The sequence below is a fragment of the Perna viridis genome, chromosome 8, assembly GCF_037379345.1.
Source record: "Perna viridis isolate PV_CMFRI_1.1 ecotype Kerala chromosome 8, ASM3737934v1, whole genome shotgun sequence".
NCBI classification, from domain to species: domain Eukaryota; kingdom Metazoa; phylum Mollusca; class Bivalvia; order Mytilida; family Mytilidae; genus Perna; species Perna viridis.
In genome coordinates, this window is record NC_142452.1 from 32005506 (window position 1) to 32028639 (window position 23134).

General features: G+C 32.2%; 2 protein-coding genes across 19 annotated transcripts in view; one reads left to right on the forward strand and one right to left on the reverse strand.

Moving 5' to 3' along the window:
- The first annotated feature begins 994 nt into the window (after positions 1 to 994).
- LOC148610252 (uncharacterized) lies at positions 995 to 9342 on the forward strand. Of its 5 annotated transcripts, none has more exons than XM_088542556.1 (7): positions 995 to 1166; positions 1974 to 2032; positions 3196 to 3307; positions 4203 to 4282; positions 4673 to 4741; positions 5728 to 5784; positions 6854 to 9342. In XM_088542556.1, the coding sequence occupies exons 1-7, from the start codon at positions 1087 to 1089 to the stop codon at positions 7573 to 7575; spliced, it is 1179 nt and encodes a 392-aa protein (XP_088398682.1). In that variant the 5' UTR covers positions 995 to 1086; the 3' UTR covers positions 7576 to 9342. The 5 variants fall into 5 exon arrangements, with proteins under 5 accessions (XP_088398682.1, XP_088398683.1, XP_088398685.1 ...); XM_088542560.1 differs by having other exon boundaries at positions 1037 to 1166; positions 1964 to 2032; XM_088542557.1 differs by lacking the exon at positions 5728 to 5784 and having other exon boundaries at positions 996 to 1166.
- A 975-nt stretch (positions 9343 to 10317) lies between these two features.
- Positions 10318 to 23134, reverse strand: part of LOC148610253 (uncharacterized) — a 44146-nt gene continuing 31329 nt past the window's right edge. For 7 of the 14 annotated variants that reach the window (XM_088542544.1, XM_088542546.1, XM_088542541.1 and 4 more), the window contains 3 exons: positions 17287 to 18944; positions 15649 to 16221; positions 10318 to 13533 (listed from right to left, as the gene is read on the reverse strand). In XM_088542544.1, coding sequence (XP_088398670.1) covers positions 13412 to 13533; positions 15649 to 16221; positions 17287 to 18703 — 2112 coding nt within the window. In that variant the 5' untranslated portion in view covers positions 18704 to 18944 and the 3' untranslated portion in view covers positions 10318 to 13411. Of the gene's footprint in view, positions 13534 to 14772; positions 14796 to 15648; positions 16222 to 17286; positions 18949 to 21353; positions 21466 to 22605; positions 22736 to 23134 lie in introns of those variants that run through there. The other 7 variants (XM_088542550.1, XM_088542551.1, XM_088542548.1 and 4 more) reach the window with 4 other exon arrangements.

Sequence of the window (23134 nt, forward strand, 5' to 3'; positions counted from 1 at the left end):
AATATATATAATTACGTATAAACATACACTGATCAATATCCTATTTTACTAAGCAAAGCTAGATCTAATTTATAGAATAAATCTTTAATGAATAAAAAACTTAAAATGAGCAATCGGAACTATACTGGCTTTTGCGTGTTCTGTTCCGATTGCAAAAATGAGGTAAAAATGGGGGTAAAAATTGGCAATTAGGGCAGCTATTTGGTTGTTTACCCATGTATTTTGCAAGATATAAAAGTATTTTTTAAACAAAAAATGAGGGGTCGTCGAGTACGTTATAACCTCTGTAGTGTAAAAAAACAACTCCGAACACGGAATCCAAATATGGATTAATATAATATATTAGCTATTATAACCATTGATGGCAGGATCCATGCAAGAATACACTCCATGTAATTAGACCATATTCGAATCAAGTATTAATTATTATTCTTATTTACGACATTAAGTTGTATTCCAGTAAAAATATAAGCTTATATATATATATATACAAATGCCAGTTCCGACTTTGAAATGAAGAACTTACTAGAAAAAAATCTAACTTTTTTGCGTTAAATTTTCCAACTGATATGTAAAAGTAGACTTTCTAGACATTTAGTGTTGTATCAAAATTAGCTCTCATGCCGAGACAAACCGCCCCAGAATCCAACTTTAGACCCTGCTGAGATAATAGATACATTAAAGACCACATCTGAACTACCGCGTTACCAAAGATAATTAGTGCTTGTAGGGGGCAGACCAGAAATTTTTGGGGGTATTTCTTTGCATGTTATCACAGCATCCTCCCTCGAAGTAAGCAGTTCATCTAGCATCAGCTACAATACGCACAAAATATTTTGTTTTTCGTTGTACATGTCTGTATCAGGGCTCCGTAGGATTTCACTTTTGCATTAACAAGGAAAAAACAACTTTGATTTTGATTTGATTGTTTGCTATATATAGAGCGTATATCATATATTACCGTCATCAAGGGAACAACAGGTTTCCGGTAAGTTTCTATTAACGCATACGTACCCGGACATATTGTTTAAAACAATTCTGGTCACATCATATATATCAGAGATGCCATTTTGACTAAGGCTATAAATGAAGAATCTCCACGTGGCAAGATTGTTTTTCTTTACATTTGTGTTTGTAAATTCAGATGTTTGTCACAAAGATGTAAAGTAAGTAAAGTTTTATTTGGGTGAATACTGAAATATATGAGGTAAGTCAGGGACAACTTTTAGAAAACTTTTTACACAATAATGGGTTATGAAAATAAAGATGCGCTAAATAATTTAAGAAATACTGAAAAATCCGTACATGACGTACGTAGGTATGCTGCTCCAACTTTTAGTTAATACCAGTTGGCTTGTTGTTTTCAGTGTACTACATGTATATCTTTTGGTTTCTGTATATGTTGTTTGTTTCTCTCGCTGTGTTTCCATCTCTTTGTCTTCAAAACGTCGTTGTAAACTTGGTGGTTGCTCTTGGTTCTGTTCTTAAAAAATGGTTCATTACAAAGATATAATTTTTATATAAGAGGCCTATGGTAAAGGTAGCAACATTTTAAGTTACACATAAGCATCACAAAATGAACAAATAAGTTTCCACAATTGGAGAGGAAGTTTTATACAGTATACAGTACCAACATACTTTTCGTCGGGGAGACACTACTTCACGCACTCGACTTTGAATGGTAGTGTTGATTATATAAAATTGGAGGTGAGTTAATTTCATGACGATGACAGATAATGGACGCAGCAGATCTATATGTCGCGGCAACTTGAATTACAGTAGCAAATTTTACATTTTTGGAGACTCGAGTGGAATCTCTACTGACTTCAAAATAAATGTCAGAGCCCATGACGTCATAACTTTTCTACTTTCAATATTTAAATTTTTTTGATCAACATATTTCATCGCTACATGTATGATATAGATTATATATTTGCACAAATGTGATACACAAGAACATTAGTCTATTTCAGTGGAAAGAGAGTTCCATTTTGTTGTAATAATTCAGAATCCAAAGGAAATCAATGTGTGGGTAAGCAATCTGAAAAAAATGTTGATTTTATAATAATACATGTATAACACACGCGTTTTCTGCTTAAATTAGTTGCTTATAAACTCCGACAGGGGGTGATTTATGTATTTTATTAGCAAAAGTCACAGGTATATTTATATATAATTCAAAATCAGTAAGACCACTTAACTATAACGTTGTTATAGGCTGCTCATATGAGATAATGATATACGAAGCGTACAGTCATGAAATGGGCAAGAATTATTGTCCTTCATTTGGTTGTCTGAATTTCATATGGATTTTTGTAATTAGTTCTTAAATATTGTAAAGTGTTACATGTTTAAGGAGGTAGACCTAGGGTAAGGGACTTATCTCATGAAGTCAGTGATATGTTTGTATCATATTCAATTACATCAAAGGCTATCAAGCTTTCATTTGACACAGAATGAAATCAGTCATATACCAATGAAGTATTGGTAAATATTGGAGGAAATACATTGATTGATAGTTTCTGAATTGTACTCATAAGTTAGCAACACAAATTCGTGCTAACTGCAGGATCGTCGACTATGATGAGCATAAGTGGGGCTATCTTTTTGTTCTAGCAAGGCCTACATGTACCTCGCTGAAGATACCCATAAACTTAGCATAAAAGGGTCTATAGATGCACATTTACACGGGGCTGAAAAACAACAAAACGGTGTCGTGTTTGTGAAGCAATTAAACTATTAAGTAGCTCTCCAGCTAAGAATCATGAAAAAAAATGATACATGTTTGGAAAGCCTATATATTTTTATTTTTGATATTTTGTTTAAAATGCTTATGTGAACAGATCATGACACGTGGCTTTTCATAGAACCTTTGTTCACAAGAGATGAAAATTATATGGAACGCACTATAGGATTTAAAATTAAGGGAGATAACTCTGTAAATGACACTAAAATACATTGGAAACAATTGGATTTTCATTGTGAATTAACTGCTAAGAGCAGCTAGACGGATTGGAATGAATAACTATACATTTAATCATGCATGTATACACCTATAAAGCAACTTAATAATAAAAATGTGTAGACTGTTTTTGGGGTGTATCACATTTTACAGAATTTGCATGATTCTTACAAAGACTGCTACTTGATACTTGTTGTAAGCTTAATTAATATCTAAAGACACGATTTCTTCAGAATGCAAAGATGGATACACATCTGAGGACGGTGAACCATGTATGCCTTGTATGAAAGGAAGATTTGGGAGAAAATGTAATGGAAGATGCAGTTCTTGTGGAGAATATCAGACGTAAGAATTACCAAAATATTTTTTTTTGAAAATCCGTATGATCCCATATAAACTAGCCATATAATTATTTCAATATATATGTCATCCTATGATCGATTGCAGTGTATATTTGTGTATAAAGCTATCTGATGCATATTTTTTTCATAGACCTAATGTGTGTGAATTCTTTATTCTGCAATACCTAGCAACATTTGTAGGACACATAATATCTGTACATTCTGAGTCGAAATTCCAAACCATGAACTTATTATGAGAATCAGAGACAATCTTACAAGCATACATTTTTCAAAAAGTGTAAAACGGGGCAGAAAATGTACTTAAAGCAGAATATCGCTTTCATGGCCTAATACTACCACATAACTGAAAGGTACTGTGCATTTGTCAAAGATAAAAGTTTAACAACCCCACCGGGATGAAAATGTCACCCATTGGTCTTCAGTGAACGACTAGGAAATACTCATACCACAGGGCAGGCTGCAGCTGGTCTCAAAACATTATTATACACAGGTATAGCGAAAGAGTTGCCCCTACTCAAATAACATATAAAATAAACTAAAGGTGAGAGTGAAGCATGCAAGACATACAAAGGCCAGAAATTCCTAACTTGGGACAGGTGCAAACATTCGGCAGGTTTAAAGTACTTTAGCGTGATGCACAACCTCTCCCTTTAAAATCTGGCTACTGTACTGTGCAAATTATTACACAATTAAACAGCATATTTCTTAAAGAGCTGTTCGAGATTGTAAAAAAGAAGAGCGTACATGTATAACGATTGTTATGTTATGTCTTATTGTGTCTAGCTTAGTCTAGCTTTTCACGTGAAAAAAAAAACAAAACAAAACATTACACTAAAATGTTACATATAACCCAAATATATATATAGCTAACAATATAGTTGCAGTTTCACAGATGGTTGTGTAAATCATCAGTTTCAAGATATAGCTACAGATGGAACAACTAAAGATATTCAGCTATGTAGTGTATATTTGTACCACACACCCCAAATAGTCTACCAGTACAAGTCTGCTAATTTCAATGTTGTATCAAAAAGTTATTTCACATGTAGTTCCAACTCAGTAATATTGCATAAAGTACAATTTGTAAATATATATTTCATTTGAAAATATTTTATCTCTGTTCGTGTAGTTTGTCCTTTCATTATTCATACATGTACATGTATGGCATTTACACATGTAAGAACTGTAATAATAAGATGTATGCACGCAAGGCATACATGTACCAAACTAGCCACTTTACGTAAATTAAAAAGGACATGCATATTTTGTTATAATATCAAAATTATAAAAAAAAAATGCTATATAATAAAAAGAAAATCGTGGTTTGAATTTGTTTTTCTTATTATAGCTGAACAGTCTAGATCTACATTCTTTCATCAGAGCACAACTCAAACTTCTGTAACCAGACCTTTCACTGGTAGGCGTTTTGATTTATCTATAATGTTGTTTACAATAAAATGAGTCTAGGGTTGAATTCAGAATAATTGAAAGAAGGAAGTTCCGATCAAAACAATTAAAAGGGTTTAGAGTTGTCAAGGCTCACTCAGCGACGGACCCGGGGCGGGGGGTTGCAGGGGTTGGAGCCGCTCTGTTTTGGTGGTAAATTTGTCATATTCATGTGTAGAATTGACAAAAAATGGGAAACAATTCCCTAGCATCTTCCTTTTTCTGAGGAACCCCGGCTGGGACCTTTTCTTTTTAAGTGTCTTGATCCGCCCCTGACACTTGCTTATTTTTTGCCAAAAGAGTGCACAATTATAATATTTTCCAACAAAAAGAGGGGGTTCAACCCTTGAACCCCTAGATTCGCCGCTGGAGTCCCTTTGTTTAATAATAATAGGATAATGATTTGGAAAAGTGAATAACCAAAATATGATCACGCGTGCAGAAGAACACCTAGATTTAACGACTGTGCGTTCTTGGCACGAGTGATCATATTTTGGTTATTCACCATAACCAATTGATTATCCTATTTATTATATAGATTTTCTTTATATTTTATCGACATTTTAAATTTTGTGATATAATTTAATTTAGCGGTTTGATATAAAAGTTGCGACGTTTTGGCGGGAAAAAGTCCGGTGTGAAATTACCGAATTTTTCAGTGTGAATTCTCGAATTTTATTACACAATGGGAACATTCGATAATACACTGCTATCTACATAATAAATACAATTATTTTCCACCTTAGTCATCGAAAAAGGATTAATTTCACGCTATTGCGGAGCCAGGTATGAAAAAAAAATAAATAAAATGACATAAGAGGCCATTTAATGACCGTCTTCAATAGACATGTGAACATGATTTTTTTATTTACATTTTTATATCATATTATTAAACTTCAGGTAAACCAACATTTTGTATTTATCAGTAAAGAGTTGTTGCACTGATTATTTTCTCAGGAAAATCATTGACGGTCGCTCTCTTATCGACGAATTCAGTGAAATCAGACAATAAAGGTAATATTGTTTGAGAAATAAAATCAGGGTGTACACAACGGTAGATCCAGGATTTCAGGTTAAGGTGGCGTGAATAGAATTAAATACCAAACGAAGCGACGCAAAAAAAAATTTGGAGGGTAAAATTTGTGAAAAAAATAAAGATTTTGTCCACAAAAATATTTTCCAATTTTAGAGCTACATGTAGGAGAAGCAAGGTAAGCCTATTACGCCTGTCCATGGATCCATGCCAGGTACAAGCACACAAACCGTGCAAAAAACAAAAACATCGATAAATGTTTTTTTTTTCTCTTGAAAATTCATATCGGTCATATATTTTCCGGTATCCAAAGCTACAGTTATTCGTTTTTAGTTTTATTGTTACAATCATTTGTAAAATTCATGCAGTTGGTTGTAGCAAAGCGTGTATGTTCATACACCCTGAAACTATAATCATATCTATGTTGTTTCCTTATCAAACTTTCATACAGGTAGTATTAAGGATCTATAAATTGATACTAGCCTCATTGGGAAACAAAGCAGATCAACTAGCCTTAGAAATTTGCATGATTTATTGAAGAACATTCACATGTACATTGTAAGTTGCTGGATAACAAAATCGCTCGAACAACTGCAACTTATCCGCTCAATCTAATCAAACATCTATTTCTTTTTTACAAAATATAGCTTGCAGCATGGAGGGAGCATTTACTTAGTTTTTGCGCAGGACTTTCCTTTTATTTTTATATCCCACTTACAAAGTGGGGATATATAGTTATAGGGCTGTCCATCCTTCCGTCCGTCCGTCCTTCCGTTACACAGAGGGGACGATGCATTTCTTATCCGTTACTCCTCCTTCACCACTGAATGGAATTGAATGAAACGTTGACAGAATCTTTATGACATGTTCCCATTGAACACCATGACCCGAATCAATTTGGGGCTTCACATAGCAAAACATTTACTTAGTCATTTGTTAGTGAGCATTACTCACAGTTTTTGTTGTTAAATTTGAAAAGGCATCTGCATAAACACAGTTTTAATAGTAGTTACGAAAACAACTAAAATCATCACATTGTTTTACTTTCAGGGATAATTAAAAGAGAAATCAATCCGTATTCTATTTCGACATTGAGCTTGGCAGTTCTCGTTATTTTTGGAATCAGCTTTTGCATTTACAAGATTATATATCCACGCTTCTGTGGATTAATCGCAAACAAGTGGAACCGAAGACAAGAAACAATCAGAGAATCTCAGTACAATTATATTGATGAAAATACAATTGTACACCAGATAGAACTTCCACGATCAATAAATAGTCATCAAGTAGAAAGACAGCCGCCTACCGCCATTCTTATTTCAAATACAACTAGAAGATCATATAGGAGCAGTTCCAGCTGGTCCAGCACATGTCCTAATGATGGATACTTGCAACCCTGTAGCACACCGACGCCAGGGAAAAGACATACAATTGACGCAAGTCCGTCTATTTCTTCAAGGTGTGAAACTTCTGAGAACTGTTCAGAATTGTCAGAAAAAGTAGGCAGTGAATGTTTTTTGACCGAGAAACCATCATATTTGCAAACTAAAAGAGAAGAAGTGAACATTCAGCGCTACACATCTCTGATTCCAGTTTATATGGAAATTCTCACTACTAAGATTACAGAGATTGAGGTTGCTTCTGTTTCTGACAAAACTTTTCAGTCTCCTGATAAAAACTTGGTCCAACTGGAAAGAAATTTCAAAAGTGATAGTTGTATTACAAATAACAAGACGAAGATAGAACGCAGGATCAACCGATCGTCCTTCTAACGTCGTTTCAGAATTTTACAAAAAGGGAGAACCATTGTAATAACTGAAGACAGTAACTCTGTAGTTGATTTTCATATACAGATTTGTAAGAATACTTGCTTTCGTACAATGTGAGAATCATGTAACCAGGAGATACGATATATAAAAGTGCTCAATGGGATTTCAGAATTAATTTCTAATTAAAATAAATCCATTAGGCTTTGCATAAAGTAGCTTTTAATGACCTCGAAAAAATATATAATATATCCTGAACAGCCCAGCTTATCATAAACATAACAGTAGCATTTTGGGCCCCTTTTTATTTTACTTTGGTGATTGAACATTTGCATGTTAGCAAGATCTACATGTATGTTTTAAGTTTAATAATAATACAGCCCCTGAAAACAAATATTTACAGACAATGTCCATTTAGCTATAACATGCGGAGTCGCATTTTGTGCAGCGATATTATGATTGTTACGGACGATTAAAGAAGTTTTGAAATAGGGGGATTCCATGTTATTTTTTTTCTCATTTTTGCCCAAACCATTGCATGAATTTAACACATTTTTGTTAACAAAATTATATGTGTGTGAACTCCCAGACCTCCTGGATCCGCCACTATGTTTGTTTTGTCTTTTTGGAATATCGCTCCAACAGGGGTCGTTGTTAGTTCCAATTAAAACATGTTAAAGCACCAACCATTTGTATATTGGGGGAACCTGGGTTATCTGAAGAAAAAAAATCCAAAGTTGAGCAACAAAGAAATTCTAATCAATGTAAATTTTTGAATAAAAAAGATTTAACTCCGGCCAATATATGCTATATGCTATATATAAATCCTTTCTCCGGAGAAGAAAATTGTCTCTGCCAATACACGTTTGATAAATGATTTCAAAGTTCACTTGTTGGGGAGAGGTGTTATATTTTACTCATAGATTAAAAAATGTTAGGTACATTTCCCTGAATAAAATATCATAAAAGTACCAATAGGTACATTTCCCTGAATAAAATATCATAAAATAACCAAGACAGCGTGGTTAATGTTGGAAAATGAAATGGCGCAAACATTTCAACACCAATCTGGACCTTCACCACTATAAAATTAAAGTGTACATGTGAATTATTACTGAGGTGCATTTATTATTTTTCAGCAATTCAAAGTTCCGCCAAATTTCATTTTGTTGATGTATCACTGTAAATTGGACCTTCCAGATTATTACGTTGCCTTGTACTTTGGTAAAACATAATTCTTGTGCACATGTAATTTACATGTATTTCTCTCCAAAGCGAAACGAAAAAAATTGAGAAATAGGGTGGGCATAATTGAAGAACATTTTTCTTTGGACGTAAGGTCTGACTTTGAATCTTAAATAAAATTTCAATCCCGTGTCAGTGAACAATCAAATCAAACCCGAAAATAACTTTGTCACACATTTCATCAACAGCGAAAGCAAGTCTGGTTTAGTCCTGGTAAAAACAAGCTAAAGTGGTATATAGAGAGAATAATACATGGCAACATCCGTATTACACACCGTATCATCCCGAGATACCAATATTAACCAGAGGGCTTCCAGCTCGAGAGCTGATATTGGTCGAGGGTGATACAGCTTTATACGTGCACAACTTACGTTTTATCATATATTTGAGCAGAAAAGAATTGGTGATATTTTATTGTTGAGGATGTAACCATTCCTTTGGCCTAGTTTTGATGCTCGAGTGCACTGAACATGTAAATTTCAATTTGATAATTTTATTTAATTAAACTGTTGTTTTTTCTACTTTTTACTGATTTTTTAAATCTTTTTTTCCACATCATTACGGTTTGCTATTCCGGAAAATCCGGAGAAACGCCGAGTACAATAACGTAAGAGAAATACGAGTAGGGATGTTACAAAGAGGGTGTGGTAAAGGTTACAATGCCCGATACTAATGAAACAGCAAATGCCATCCGCGCGAGAGCCGACAGGGTAGTCAAGGACGTTAAAAACTAGTTAGTAGCTAGCTAGTAGTTTATCAGATATTCTAAACAGTTGTATTTAGTACAAAATATATGATAAAGCTTTGTACAACTGTCCTCCTGGAGTTTTGTTGAAATAAAATTCAAACAAATTACGTGTTTGTAAGTATTAAGACAACTTCAGTACGTGGTCGTATCTTGATGTTCTTGAGATGTTACAAGCATTGACATAACTATCGGTATGTTAGAGCATGCTGATGTTTTTTTTCTTTTTAATAAAGTTTTATTTATATGTATAATTATAAAAATTACATGCCTTAGGCTATGAGGTTTTCATTGCAAAAAAACTGAAACATTTTTTCCCTATTCAGTATCCCTTCTGTCAGACCATTATTCGTTCTAAATTCAGATATAAATGTTGCTGAGTACCGTTATTTTTTAGCATAGTTATAGACATCTCAATATCACTTTGAATTGGCATCAAGTAGGGGGTGTAAACAGCTATATTGTATCCACACCACTCTCAGAGTCTTGTTTTTATATATTTTTTGGTTTAAGTGACAGTCCCTGTAAGAATCAGTCAGTGGGTGAAACATGATATGAAAAAAAACAACACTATTTTGAATGTTTAATTTAAAATAATGGTCTTATCAAATAGAGAAAGCATCCTTAAGTGAAATTATATTGCCAGATTGGTGGGTTTTTTACATGCATGTTTCTGATTTTTCCCATTTTGCCTGGTTCTTACAAAAACTTACACTTAACACCACATAAAGGCAAACACTGGAGCAACAAAACTAGTATAAAGTTGCTAACAATTTATTGATAATCTGAATATCATTGCACAATAGCCCACAGATGATTTTCAGGCAAAGCATTGCCACATATAAATAATTTTCTCCTAAGACTGGTGTCAAATCTCGCTTCTAAAAATAAGTTTTATATCTGGTAAAAAATTAAATGAATACTACTAAAACAAGAAGAAACTAAAAGTAAATAAATAAATTAAAGGTGTGTTTTAGTGAATAATGCAATCAGTTGTAGTTTTTAGAGTAACAGAAAAAGATTTTTTATTTTTTTCAAATTTTGCCAAATTTGAAATTGATCTAGTCAAGAATAATTCTTCATTTACTTTAGGCATAATTTTTAAAAACAACATAGTGTAAAATCCCTATAATACACAGTGAGTTGAAATTCTTTACTTTTTTTCATAATCACCAAGTGCTTTGAAAATTTACATTGAATAATCTTAAATCAGAAAAAAAACCAAAATAAAATTTTGAAAATATTTACATACATAAGAAAACAATACTACAGTTAAACCTGTCTAAACCAAACCCTGGATAAACCACAACCCATGTAAACCTTTACTCTCCATGCGATATCCGACAGGGTAGTCAATGACGTTAATAAACCTCTCACTAACTCAAACCACCAAAGCATCCTCAGAAATACCTTTGTATCATTTTCAATATTGTTCAACAATGTTTTAAATCTGGGTAAACAAAACACTTTCGTTAACTGAAACAAATTCCACATTCCAAAAAGGGTTCAGTTTCAACAGGTTTCACTGTACAAAAGACTAGAGCAAAGACAAGATAATAGACTTTGTGAAAAGTATCTAAAAACTTCAATTATTAAGTAAAAAACTATGAAAAAATAGGGTATCTAGCTACCCTGCCACATTGTGTTGTATTCAATTACATGAACTCAAATTCTTTAATATTCAAAGAAAGTTAACTCCAATATTCTAAGAAAGATAACTCCAATATTCTAAGAAAGATAACTCAAATTCATCCAAAAAAAAAAGTGTGGGATTAAACAATTTAAATTCATAATACTAAACACCTACACAAAGTTTGCAATGGATCATTTATTATCTTTGAAAGTTATTATCTGGACACAGTCAGGGCACAGACAGATGGACAGAGAGAGGGATGGACACCCTACTTTAAGGAGGGTATCACATATCTGGACACTTCATGTGGCAGGGTATAAAAATTAATACAAAAAAATGTAACAGATTGTTGGTTTTGGTTTTGAAAAAATAAATCAATAAAATAAAGCTTGTTATACATGAATATAATCAGGAATGTATAAATGTTCTATTATTATTCCCATTCAGAACTGCTCAGCCATTTCCACTACACTAAAAATAACCTCAAGTAAACATTTGGATTGGAAAGAACAGTAACTCTTCAAAGAATTATGGTGCAACTAGAAGAGCTAATAAAAAAAGTAATGGTAAAAAAATTCAACCAGTTTAAACTATAATTTTAGAATAGTATCTGACAAATTTTTCCACCTAATGCATATGAGGTTTTTCATCTGTGTAATGAGAAAGAGGCTGAGTCAGTTCAGATTGTAGTTATTCTAAAAACCGTATAATCTTCCTTAATAAACCATAACGAAAATGTCTAGATTATCACCCTTTCATCAATATCATAAACTAACAAAATACTTTTAAAAAATCTGATTTCCTGATGTCATGAATAAGTTTCCCTAATAAAATCTGCATCCAACAGACTAATACAATCTATGTTTACTAAAAATATAGGTTACTGCATCAGGGGCAGTTACAAAAAAGATAGGGGTCTGTAGATTGAGACTTGAATTTTGTGATTTTCATGCAATATTTGGTCAAAATCGAACAAACAATAGCTAGAAACCCGAAAACTTTTCAAAATCTCTGGATATGCTCCAGTGCACATCAGTACAAATTATCAACAACAGCCTGGCTGCATGGCTGATATATAAGTGTTGTTAATTACAATCAAAATAAAATTTGATACAATTTATTTCCCATAAAAGTTCCAATATCACCCCTCAATCCACGAAATCAGTAATCTACTTACTGATTATTTTCCCCTAAACCGCAAAAATTACTACCCAGTAATACTACTTTCAGAGTACTCTGTCAATTGGGCGAAAAATTTCATAATAAAACACACCCAATATTTTCAAAATGGCAGGTTATATAAACGATAATCTAGACTTATTTCATTATGGCTTGATCTATATAAGAAAAATTGTTATATATATAAATCTGATAGTAAAAATACCTTAAATTGCCACGTAACTATTTCAGTGATATTGTTCACCTTTTTAGAAACTATATGTACCTCATCCTTTCTTTTATTAGGGAAATATCCGTCAGTTTTTTTAATTGGGAAATTTGGAATTATCAATTTCATAGAAGATTTCAAGAACATATAGATCATAACAAAAATCATTGTAATTTTGAACAGAAACACCACTTCATTACACTTCAACTACAAATTGGAAAAAAAAACAAACTTATTTGAGATAATTCATGAGTCATTTTTGACGTATTAGGAGACTTTCAACAAGGGAAACAGCTGTATTTCTGAGGTAAATTAAGGCAAACAATATCACTGTTATTTCCTTTGTAAATTTCTTGTTTAACATAAAACATTTCTTGCTTGTTTATAGAAAATCTATTACAGTGAGTACAGTAGTTAACTTCAGGGAAAAGAGTTGGTCTACTCTTGATTGAACTTGACTGAATGAGCATTACCTTCTTAGTTAACTGCATCATTAACAATCGAATTATGAATTTAGACTTTCTATCATTTAAAAGGTATTTTAACTGACATAAAGTTTCATCTCCTTGTAAACTGTCCAATAAACTATCTTAGGAAGTTCATCAGTCAAGATTATTCCCTGAAGTTTATTAATTCTCTCGCTGTAATTCTGTGTCAGTTTAATAGAGCAGAAGAAAATGTACATGAACATACATAAAAATGAAAAAATGAAACTTCACAAATATTGCAAGGAATGCATTACTTAAGCTCTATTCTTGTTATACTTAACTGATTCACTGTAAAAAATACAAAAAAAAACAACACAATCATTTAATTATAAACAGTACATGTGCTATACCCAGACACCATTTGGATTTTTGGACACCGACAGTATTTTACTGAGAGGACTTGATATGATCTTCCTTCCAATGCCAAGACTAGGAGATTTTCTTCCTTCTAACACCTTTAGTACCACTGGAAAGAAAATAGAAATCTTAATTATTTAGGAGTATCAATTATTATTTCAAAGGCTGAGTTGCCTCCCTTTATTTGATCAACCATTATATCATCTGACTAATGAAACATAAAAAAAAATTCCAAAAGTATAATGGAACTATTTTGGCTCAGTCCTTTGTAAGAAATTAACAGTAAATACATGTAACCTACATGTTCATAGTATCATATAATGCTTTATTGCAAAAACATCTGAAGTGGATTATATTAGTTTTCCTTAAAAATGTTGGTGCAACCTTACAAATCAACGTGCTTCACTCATAAGATAGTACGCAAGCTGCAACCTCAACTTTTGTCCTTTACAATATTTTTTTTTAAAGAATTCTAAGGTCACTGTATGTGATTACAGATCCCATAGAATGCCTTGACAACCATATGGTCTAACTTTGTTTATCAATAAAATTGAATTTAAAAACAAACCACATTGTTGTTCAATTAATTTACTTATAAAAAAAAAATCTGCATTCAAATTGTGATTTAAGAAACTAGTTTGCCATCTAGAATCTTCAAACATAAAGAAAAGAACTTGTATTCAATGTTAATTTTGTCTTTTGAATTATCTAAGAGCTGATCTTTAATGCATTTTATCACTTACATTGAATAAACTTCTTCAAACAAGTGATACACAAGATATTTATGACACATAACTTCTGATTTATGTATACCATTTGAAAAAAAAATATATATATTTATTCAAGTACATGTAAATTGTATATGAAATCATGCATTAGAGAAGAAGAAAATTAAGACTATGAAAAAATATATAAAATATCATGCACTTTGTTTTCATAAATATACTTTAGAATATATACCACTAAAAAGAAGTTGGAAAGAACTGGTGTAAATTTTACAGAAAGACGTAAATGTAAAGTTAATTGTAAGAAATGACATCACAACCATAAATAGCATTGTGATGACATCATTTACGATCAATTTCACACTTACGACATTTTGTGACATCTACCGCTGGTATAGCCTGTATTAAATCGTAAGAAAAAGAGATGATAACGAAATACTGGTAATTCAACCCTAGTCGGATTGGTACGTGTAATTGTACAATTTGTTAAATATCAAGACTTATATACATGACAGAAACCAACACTATACATTTATAGACTAATTCTACTTCAAAATGTGTCAGCACAAAAAAATACTGCCTATCCTAAAATATCACACCACAAATATTGTCTACACCTTTACCTTAATAAAGTTTCTGGAAAATCCTGAACAAAAACAGTCAAGCAGAACATGCAATGAATGTGACAATGACATTTTCAGACTTAACATGTAAAACAAAGTAAAATGTCTAGAGTTGTCTCCCTTTGTATGAAGTTATATAGATTTTGATGTTAAGAATCTTTGCATCAACTTTATGTTCAATTTTTTTTTATACAGTATGAAATGCTTAATTTATTGTATGGTGGAATGTTTTCAGAGAATCCTTCATTCTATGCACAGAAATAAAATATCAAAAAACAAAATTGTCTAAGTTCATGGAATTTTTTCTAAAGTGGTACTATTAATTTACACTGACAAATTCGTTAAACCATAAGACAGTTTAAAATTGCTAACATTTTAATATAAATATACCAAATATGTTAAAAGACCAGAAAACAATATAAAATTTAGACTTAATTCTGCATTTTTCTAAGTTCTATTCAGAAGGATTTCACAAAATCTACACATACATAAGGACAAGGTTGTATATCTATGTTATTGAACAATCAGCATGATTGATTGAATCCAATATACATACACAGGCAAATATTTTTCACGTGAAATTCATGTGAAATTCACATGAAATTAACATGATTTTCATGTGAAATTCACTAAACACGAATTTCATGTGAACATTTCGTGTGAATTTCACGTGAAGGCTCCATTCACCCGAATTTCACGTGAACTCTGTCACTTAGTTTATTTCCTCAATTCCGGTGAAAATCAAGTGAAATTCGTGTGAAAATCATGTGAAATAATTTTGCCTGTGTACAAAACAAAACGAACAAACCAGGGCTTCATGCTAATTAGTTTTCAAGCACTGATGAATACATAACTTAAGTACATGTAGATAAATACCTTCGCCACTATCTGTAGGTGTAACTTTGTCTCCACCCATTGGGGTCACTTGTTTGAACTCCTTCATATTGACCTCCTTCAATTCTTTTTCAAGGTTTTCTACCTGTTCTTTCTTTTGATTAAGTTCTTCTCCAACTTCCTTCAGTTCACTTTCCAGCTGAACTATCAACAGTTTGTTACTATCGTTAGTTTCTGTAATATTTTTAACCTCTACTTTCACCTGTTCGACCTCCTCTTCTAATTGTTTTTCCTCTAAATCTCGTTTTTCTTTTTCTTCTTTTAGTTCATTTTTTTCATTTTCTATATTTTTCTCTAGTGAAGTCAATTTACTTTGTAAATTTTGAAGTTCTGAACCAACTTTTGTAGTCCGATTTTTAAATTCCATTATTTCACTCCTTATTTTAGCCTCTGACTGTCTCTCAGACTGAACAAGGTCCACCCATTTAGTAGACTCCAGTTTTGAGAGTTCTGATTCAAACTGTTTGTGTTTCTGTTCCAGAAGAACTTTTTCTTCAGCCAACTTAGTGAGTTCAGTTGCTTGATCAGCATCTTTCTTCTCTAGAGCTGAAATTTCTGTAATACATGTAAGTAATGTAAGTAAAAGAATACACAGAAGAATGAACACATTTTAAAAAAGTACTTTAATATCACATCCTAGTTAAGCCAAGAGAAATAACTTCTAAATGATATTGCAAGAATTTGTTATTCAAAATTTGAGCATTATTTATGAAGTCAACATTTATACAAAATATTTCTTATCAGTAAAGAGCTAACTGAAAACTCTGTTGGCTGCCCTGACCAAAATGCTTTTATGTAAATTATTACCCTTGCCAATTAGGCTGTGAACATTTTTGATTAAAAAAAAAAAAAACCTGTTTCATTTCGTCCCAGGCAACAAAATTATTTTCTGTCAATCTATGCTTTGTTTGGTTCATACAATAAAATGTACATGTATGTCTGTCACTGAAACAGATGATCCCAAAACACTGTTGTCTAAGATACCTTTTATAAACATACTGTATATTTCAAATAACTGTTTGCCATCAGCATGATAGAATGCTACATGCTGATGGCAAGCATTTATATGAAATATAAAGTAAGTTTTGTACATGTACAAAAATTTATATTCCATATTCATATGGCAGTTTTTTTGGCTGGTGTAAAATTTAGCAATTTTGAGGCAAAAACATATATAAAAAATGTTGCCGATTCTAATGTTTGCAGATGCCTAGTGGTGCATTAACTACTTTAGCTCTGAGTAAATATTTCGTGGAATATGTGTTGTCATTTTAAGACAGAAAGCAAAAATGCTCCAAAATTAGCTTGCCATCAAAATTACTGCTATGCCTCTGCCATGATCAGAATGCTAAACCCTACATCTTTATGTGTATTACTTTAGTTGTTCAGTTTTGCTTAACTATTGTACTGATTTTTTTTTAAAAGTGGGAATGTTTTTTTTTATTGTACATGTAAATACAAATACCATTAAGATTTTTCTACTTGTAAACCAGTGTAATTTATGTATATTCTAAAAGAAAGAGTTTCCTCCAAATGTATATGTACAGGACATGCAGTTACAAAGTACATTTATTTCTAAGCTATATATATGCCGTCAAAAGGTTTTGTTACCGTAAGTACCTGAGTTGATTATATCTAGCTGTGATTCCTGATGTTTGATCCTCTCCTGTTGCCTAGTAACCAACTCTTGCATTTTGGTAAACTCTGTATTCTCGACCTCCTGGACTGGAGAACTCACTAACTGTTCACCGGGCATATGATACTCTTCTAGACCAGGATCCAGTCTGTTACCATGATTTAAATCAGGAAAATTGTTGTCCAGAACATATTCCTCTAAGTCTGAACCTTCCTGATCAGGACTATATACTCGAAAGTCTAAATCACCATTAACATGAGTTTTTGGACTGTTCGGAGATTTTTGACGTGGAATAACAGGAGAGAATGCAGATTGTCTACTCCTACTGTACAGTGAAAGACTTGGACTTTGCTCTCGAGAGTCAGTTGGCGAAATAGGGGACGAAATTTTATTTGGGGATCTACTTGAATTACTACTTCCTGTCCGAGAGTGTACAGGTGAGTATTTATTTTGAGGTGATGCTCCATGAATGACCTGGTTTTTCTCGTACAAGTGTCCATAATATTGTTTATGCTTAGATGCATCATTCCGCACGTTAGGTTGAGCCTGATATTGCATATGGCCGTCATGAATTTTATTCATAGTTGTCAACTGTCGACTGGATTGATGATAAGGTGCAGTGTTCTCCTGAGGTAAGTGAGGCTGTGAATGAGCAGCTGGCAACGGAAAGTTTGATGAATGAGCAGTGGTTGTTGAAAATTTGGATGGATGGGCAGAAGAAACTGGGAAATTTGATGAATGTGGAGAGGAAATAGGTAACTCAGATGGCTTTTGATTCCTAGTAATTTTCCTAACTTGTGCATAAGGATGGTGATTGGACGAGTGTGGTAATGGATGAGGTGGATTTTTTGGCAAGCCTTGGGTTTGATCTACAGTGAGAGATTTTGAAGATGACACAAAACGATAAGTAGGTAAGCTCTGTGTTAAAGCACTATCTCCTAAGGTTTCCTTCTCAGAAATGTTTTGAAGATTGTGAGAATGTTTTTGCTGATCCCGTTGTAACACCGGAGGATGTGACATGTTATGTACACCACTAAATGTCAATGAACGCCTAACTGGTCCCTCTTTCTGAACTTGTGGACTAAAATTGTGCTTAAAATTTTCTTTTAATTTGGCAGGATCTTTAACAGTATCATTACGCACTGTCTTTTTTGGGTGATCAGATTTTTGAAGGAGAAGTTGAACCTCATTTGCATATTCTCCCCATTTTTGTAAAACTTTAACTGGATATTCAGATTTGTTCAATGGCCTTTCACTATCTCGCCATTTTTCAATAAGCGTAAATGTTCCAGTCCTGCCCATTGCCTGAGCAAGGGCGATGACTACATCCTGGCATGTTGTAGTTTCAGTGACCCCACACACAATTCTCGAAATTCCATCCACTCTCACTTTCAATTCCATTGCTATAGAAAAAAAAATACCACTATGAACTTGAGAGTGCTTAAAATCCACACATAAATTTAAATATCTTAAAATACTAAAATCCAATTAAAATCTCCGTTTAGGAAAACATGAATGCACTGATAGCAGTAAATCCCTCCTCAGTTTACAAGTACACAGTTTAAGTCTATTGCAGTCTTGTACTTCCATTGTTTATGTCGAAAGTTCGGTTAATCCACAACAATCCACTGTAGTCTTAGTTCTACCTGTAAAAAATACACATCATATTAAGTGACGACTGACAATCAAGTTAAGGGTAGATATTTTATCTATACAGATTATATTACATACTTTCAATGACAAATACCTATATCACTAGTCTGACTAAAGATCAGGTAAGCTTTAAATCGTAATGATTATTTATGATGATAAGGAAGTTTTGTGAAACATGTAATTCTATTTATTGGTATAACCTTCTTGAATGGGTTTAAATAAAACAATTTTAGAAGTCATGGTAACTACATTAACAAAGTAAATGTAGTTCATACAATGAAAGGATGCCTAGAAATAATTTGAACTTGATTCAAACACAATGGTTATCTCCCTTCAGAGAATATTTTATATTTCTACCATAAAAGAAAGGGAAATAAGCTGCATTCATTGACATCTGGACTGGGTTTCATAAAAAAACTAATAAATTGAGATTTTCCACAAATCCTGGAGTTTTTCCTAAAATCTTTTATTTCAAATGAAATGACTGGTTGAAATTAGCATTGAGAAAAGACATGAGGAAAATCTCAATTTGAGACTTTTTTTAAGATTAAACTGGGCCAAGGTAGTACATGCATCATAATTCAATCAATTTAATTCTACATTCAAGTCTGTGTGATCCTTGCCTGAAATATGGTTGAAATGATAAATTGTAATAATATAGTCTCTCAGGAAGAGGATTCAGTACTGGATCTTATCTACCTGCAATCTAAACCTGCATAGACAGTTATGAAAATAACTAATAATGCAAAGTTTCTAGTGACCCATCTTTTTTTTTTATATCAAGTATTTTTATATTTGATACATTAGGGAGCCACAATTTAAATTTCATACGTGGGATCTAGGATCTTAACTGAAATGAAAATAAAGGCAGCTTCTGATATTTATAAATGCAGGATATTATGAATGAGTGAAATAATAAAGTCAGGGTAAAATTTATGCATTTTTTTTTTAAATCAGAAAAAAAGTTTCAATAAAATTTAAATAGCTATCCCCCAGAATAACTTTTATATGGTATTATGGTCTCATAGGAAAAAGTATTTTAATGACAGTAAAAAGGTCAAATTTTAAACATAGAAGACAAATAGAGATTTGTTATCTTAAGAGATTTTATGTTAAGACCTCAAGACCTACACAGAAATATAGGTCACACTAGAAATTTATCCAAAAAAAAAGATCAAAAAGGTCTTGATGCTTGATGCAGATGGTAAATGATATTCTTTCCTCATCACAATGGTATTTAATGTAAATTAAAGTGATAGCTTGGAAGCAGTAAAATTAGAGCCTGAATTCAGTCTGACAAGAAGTTAAGTCTTTCAGAGCTTTAAAAAGCGTATATGGTCTTCAATAATTAATTAAATCACTACACTTATTTTTTTTTGTTTCTGACATATGTCATAAGAGTAGGCCTAAAGTTTAAACACTAATATATAAAGTTATATCCGTCTCATTAATTATAGACAAAAAGTGTCAAGAAGTGACAAAAACCATTAAGATGTCTAGAAAAAGTGACAAAAATGACAAATTTTTAAACATATCTATATTATATATTGAACTTCATCCTCTTATAACCTACATGTATTTTAAGCCATGTGTAAGGACGCCCAGTTGTAACTCTTCCGTGGGTAAACTGGTACATTCTGATATAAAAAGTCTTGTATATGTAGGGCAACAAAGAGCTATTTTACACTTATGCTGAATACTTTGAAAGCTGGAGGTATATAGTAATCAAGATGTCTGAGTGTCCGTCTGTCTGTATATTCATCAGGTACTCTCTCCAGGGTAAACATTCAAGTACATCCACATACATGAAAATTTATACATGTTATATGAAAGTCAGAGGATGTTTTTGTTCACATGTTTTTGGACCAGGATGAAAATTCCTCAATCAATAATTAAAGAATGAAAAATTTTAAGCATGTGTAGTGGATATAATATTATCCACCCCACCTTTCACAAAGTAAAAGTATGCTTTATGTTAAAGTCAAGGGCAATAACCTCTAAAGAATAGCCTCTTTTACCAGCAGTTCTTATGAAATAACCACTATAATCAAGATACTGGTCATTTTAAAGTTCATGTATAGACACCCACCTATAATGATTGAATAGACAGACAGAACATACAAACAAGCATTTTAATAGATTTTATTGAATGGAAGACAAAATAAGACCAAAGCTCTAAGACAGGTATAAAATATCAAACATACAGGTACTATAAACCTTTGGAAACATTTACAGACTCAAGAAAAAGTAATAAATCATAAACTCATATAATTGGATCCTATTTAGAGATAATTAACCTAAAATTTTAAAAAGTTCGAGAATCATTAGTGACAGTAAATAGTTTCAATTACACATACTATAAAGTACTATAGAAAAATATCAAATTAAGGGTACTTACACCTTTAAGTATTGTGTACATCCAAAATAGTCCAAGTTCACAAATGACTACAAATTACTATGTTCTTATCTTAAATATTAACAGGGAAACAATTCTGGGACTTATCAGACCTTCTCCTTATCTGTAAGGTCTTATAGTTTATCATTAAAATATCACTTAACCTTTGACTTACACTGGGAATTATAGAGTAAAACATAATAATTATCAGTTATGACATAATATGAAATATTATGACATGTTAAGGTGCCTGTCAAGGGTTAAACTTAAATTCCTTAAATAGGACAGCTGGTTTAGGGAAGGATTTAATACTTGTCAAAGCTTAGCATTTCTCAAAACAGTAAGGGAGATAACTGCCTGTTCTCTAACCTGAATCAGACACTACTGCTTCTTCAGTCCAGTTATTAAGTGTAAGTATTCGTAAGAATCAGGCAAAATGAGAACAATAAGAAATATGCATGTCAAAACCAATATGACAATGAAACATCACTCAAGGATACTTTCTCTATTTGAAAAGACCCTTGTTTGATCTCTGCATCATTGGCTTTGCTCAGAAATTTCTCAATAGAATCTTAGAAAAATGAGGTTTTTGACAGAGTTATCTGCCCTTGAAATGTTAATTTTCATTACCTTTCAATGAAATTGTAACTGAATGGTCCAGCATGATAAGGAAAATCTTCTCTGTTTTCCTTTATTCTGATGGTACAAATAGTCAAATTACACTATCAAAATGATGTTCTTTTTCATACCATGTTTAATCTACTGCCTGGTTCTGACAGGAATTGACACTTTATACATGTACACAGCAGGACTTTACATGCAGACATAACATGCTGTTATCTGAGGCTTACTTAAGCAAAATATATCAGACACGATACTCCTAATTTAGTCTAAAGAAAAGTCCTTGGCAATACCTTCTATGTAACTATTGAACTTTCTGTAATTTCTTTTATTAAAGGTGTTCAGATATTGAAGCGACAATGTGTTTTGAATTGCAGAAAGTTAAATAATGATAGATTCCCAGTGGATTCATGCAAATAGATGATAATTCATATAATTTCCATCATGCCCATTTTTATTTCATTTCAAGCATCAAGAAAGACGGTTCTTTTCAAGACATATAAAAAAATCAAGCATGGTTTCCTTCAATATTACTGAATAATATCATAAAAAAAACATAATTATTTATCAAAAGTAAATAGCTCCCAAATAAATAATATTTAAATAACTCGAACCTGAAACAATGAAAATTTACCTTGAATGAGAAATACAGCCTTAATGAATTAAATATATCCCAGTTCAGTATATAGTGTCATTTTAGTGACAATAGTTGAACAAAAATCAGCCATATTCCTGACAAGAGGAACATGATTAAAATATCAAAACCTTGTCATAATTAATTAGTAAATAGACCATTACATAACAACAATTATCTTTCACATATGCATGAAAGGTAGTCATAAAAGACATAATTTATTTATGGAATGGGGTTGTGGAGTGGAGTCCAGAAGTGGATTTTTCCACTGATAACTTTGATTTGATAGTAGGATCTGAATTTGAAATTAAATGTTTGCTAGTTATATTAACATATAATATATTAGGCTAACAAAACCAGTGTTGGAAGTTCATGTTCTTTTAACAAAATTATGTATATTTTTGTTTTACTCTGGAAGAAAACTACATGTATTTATTTAGAAAGTCAATGAATGATTTGAAAAAAGTAAAATACTACAAGTAATATTACTGGTACTCCAAAATTATACTCCAAGGTGCCACTCCACATC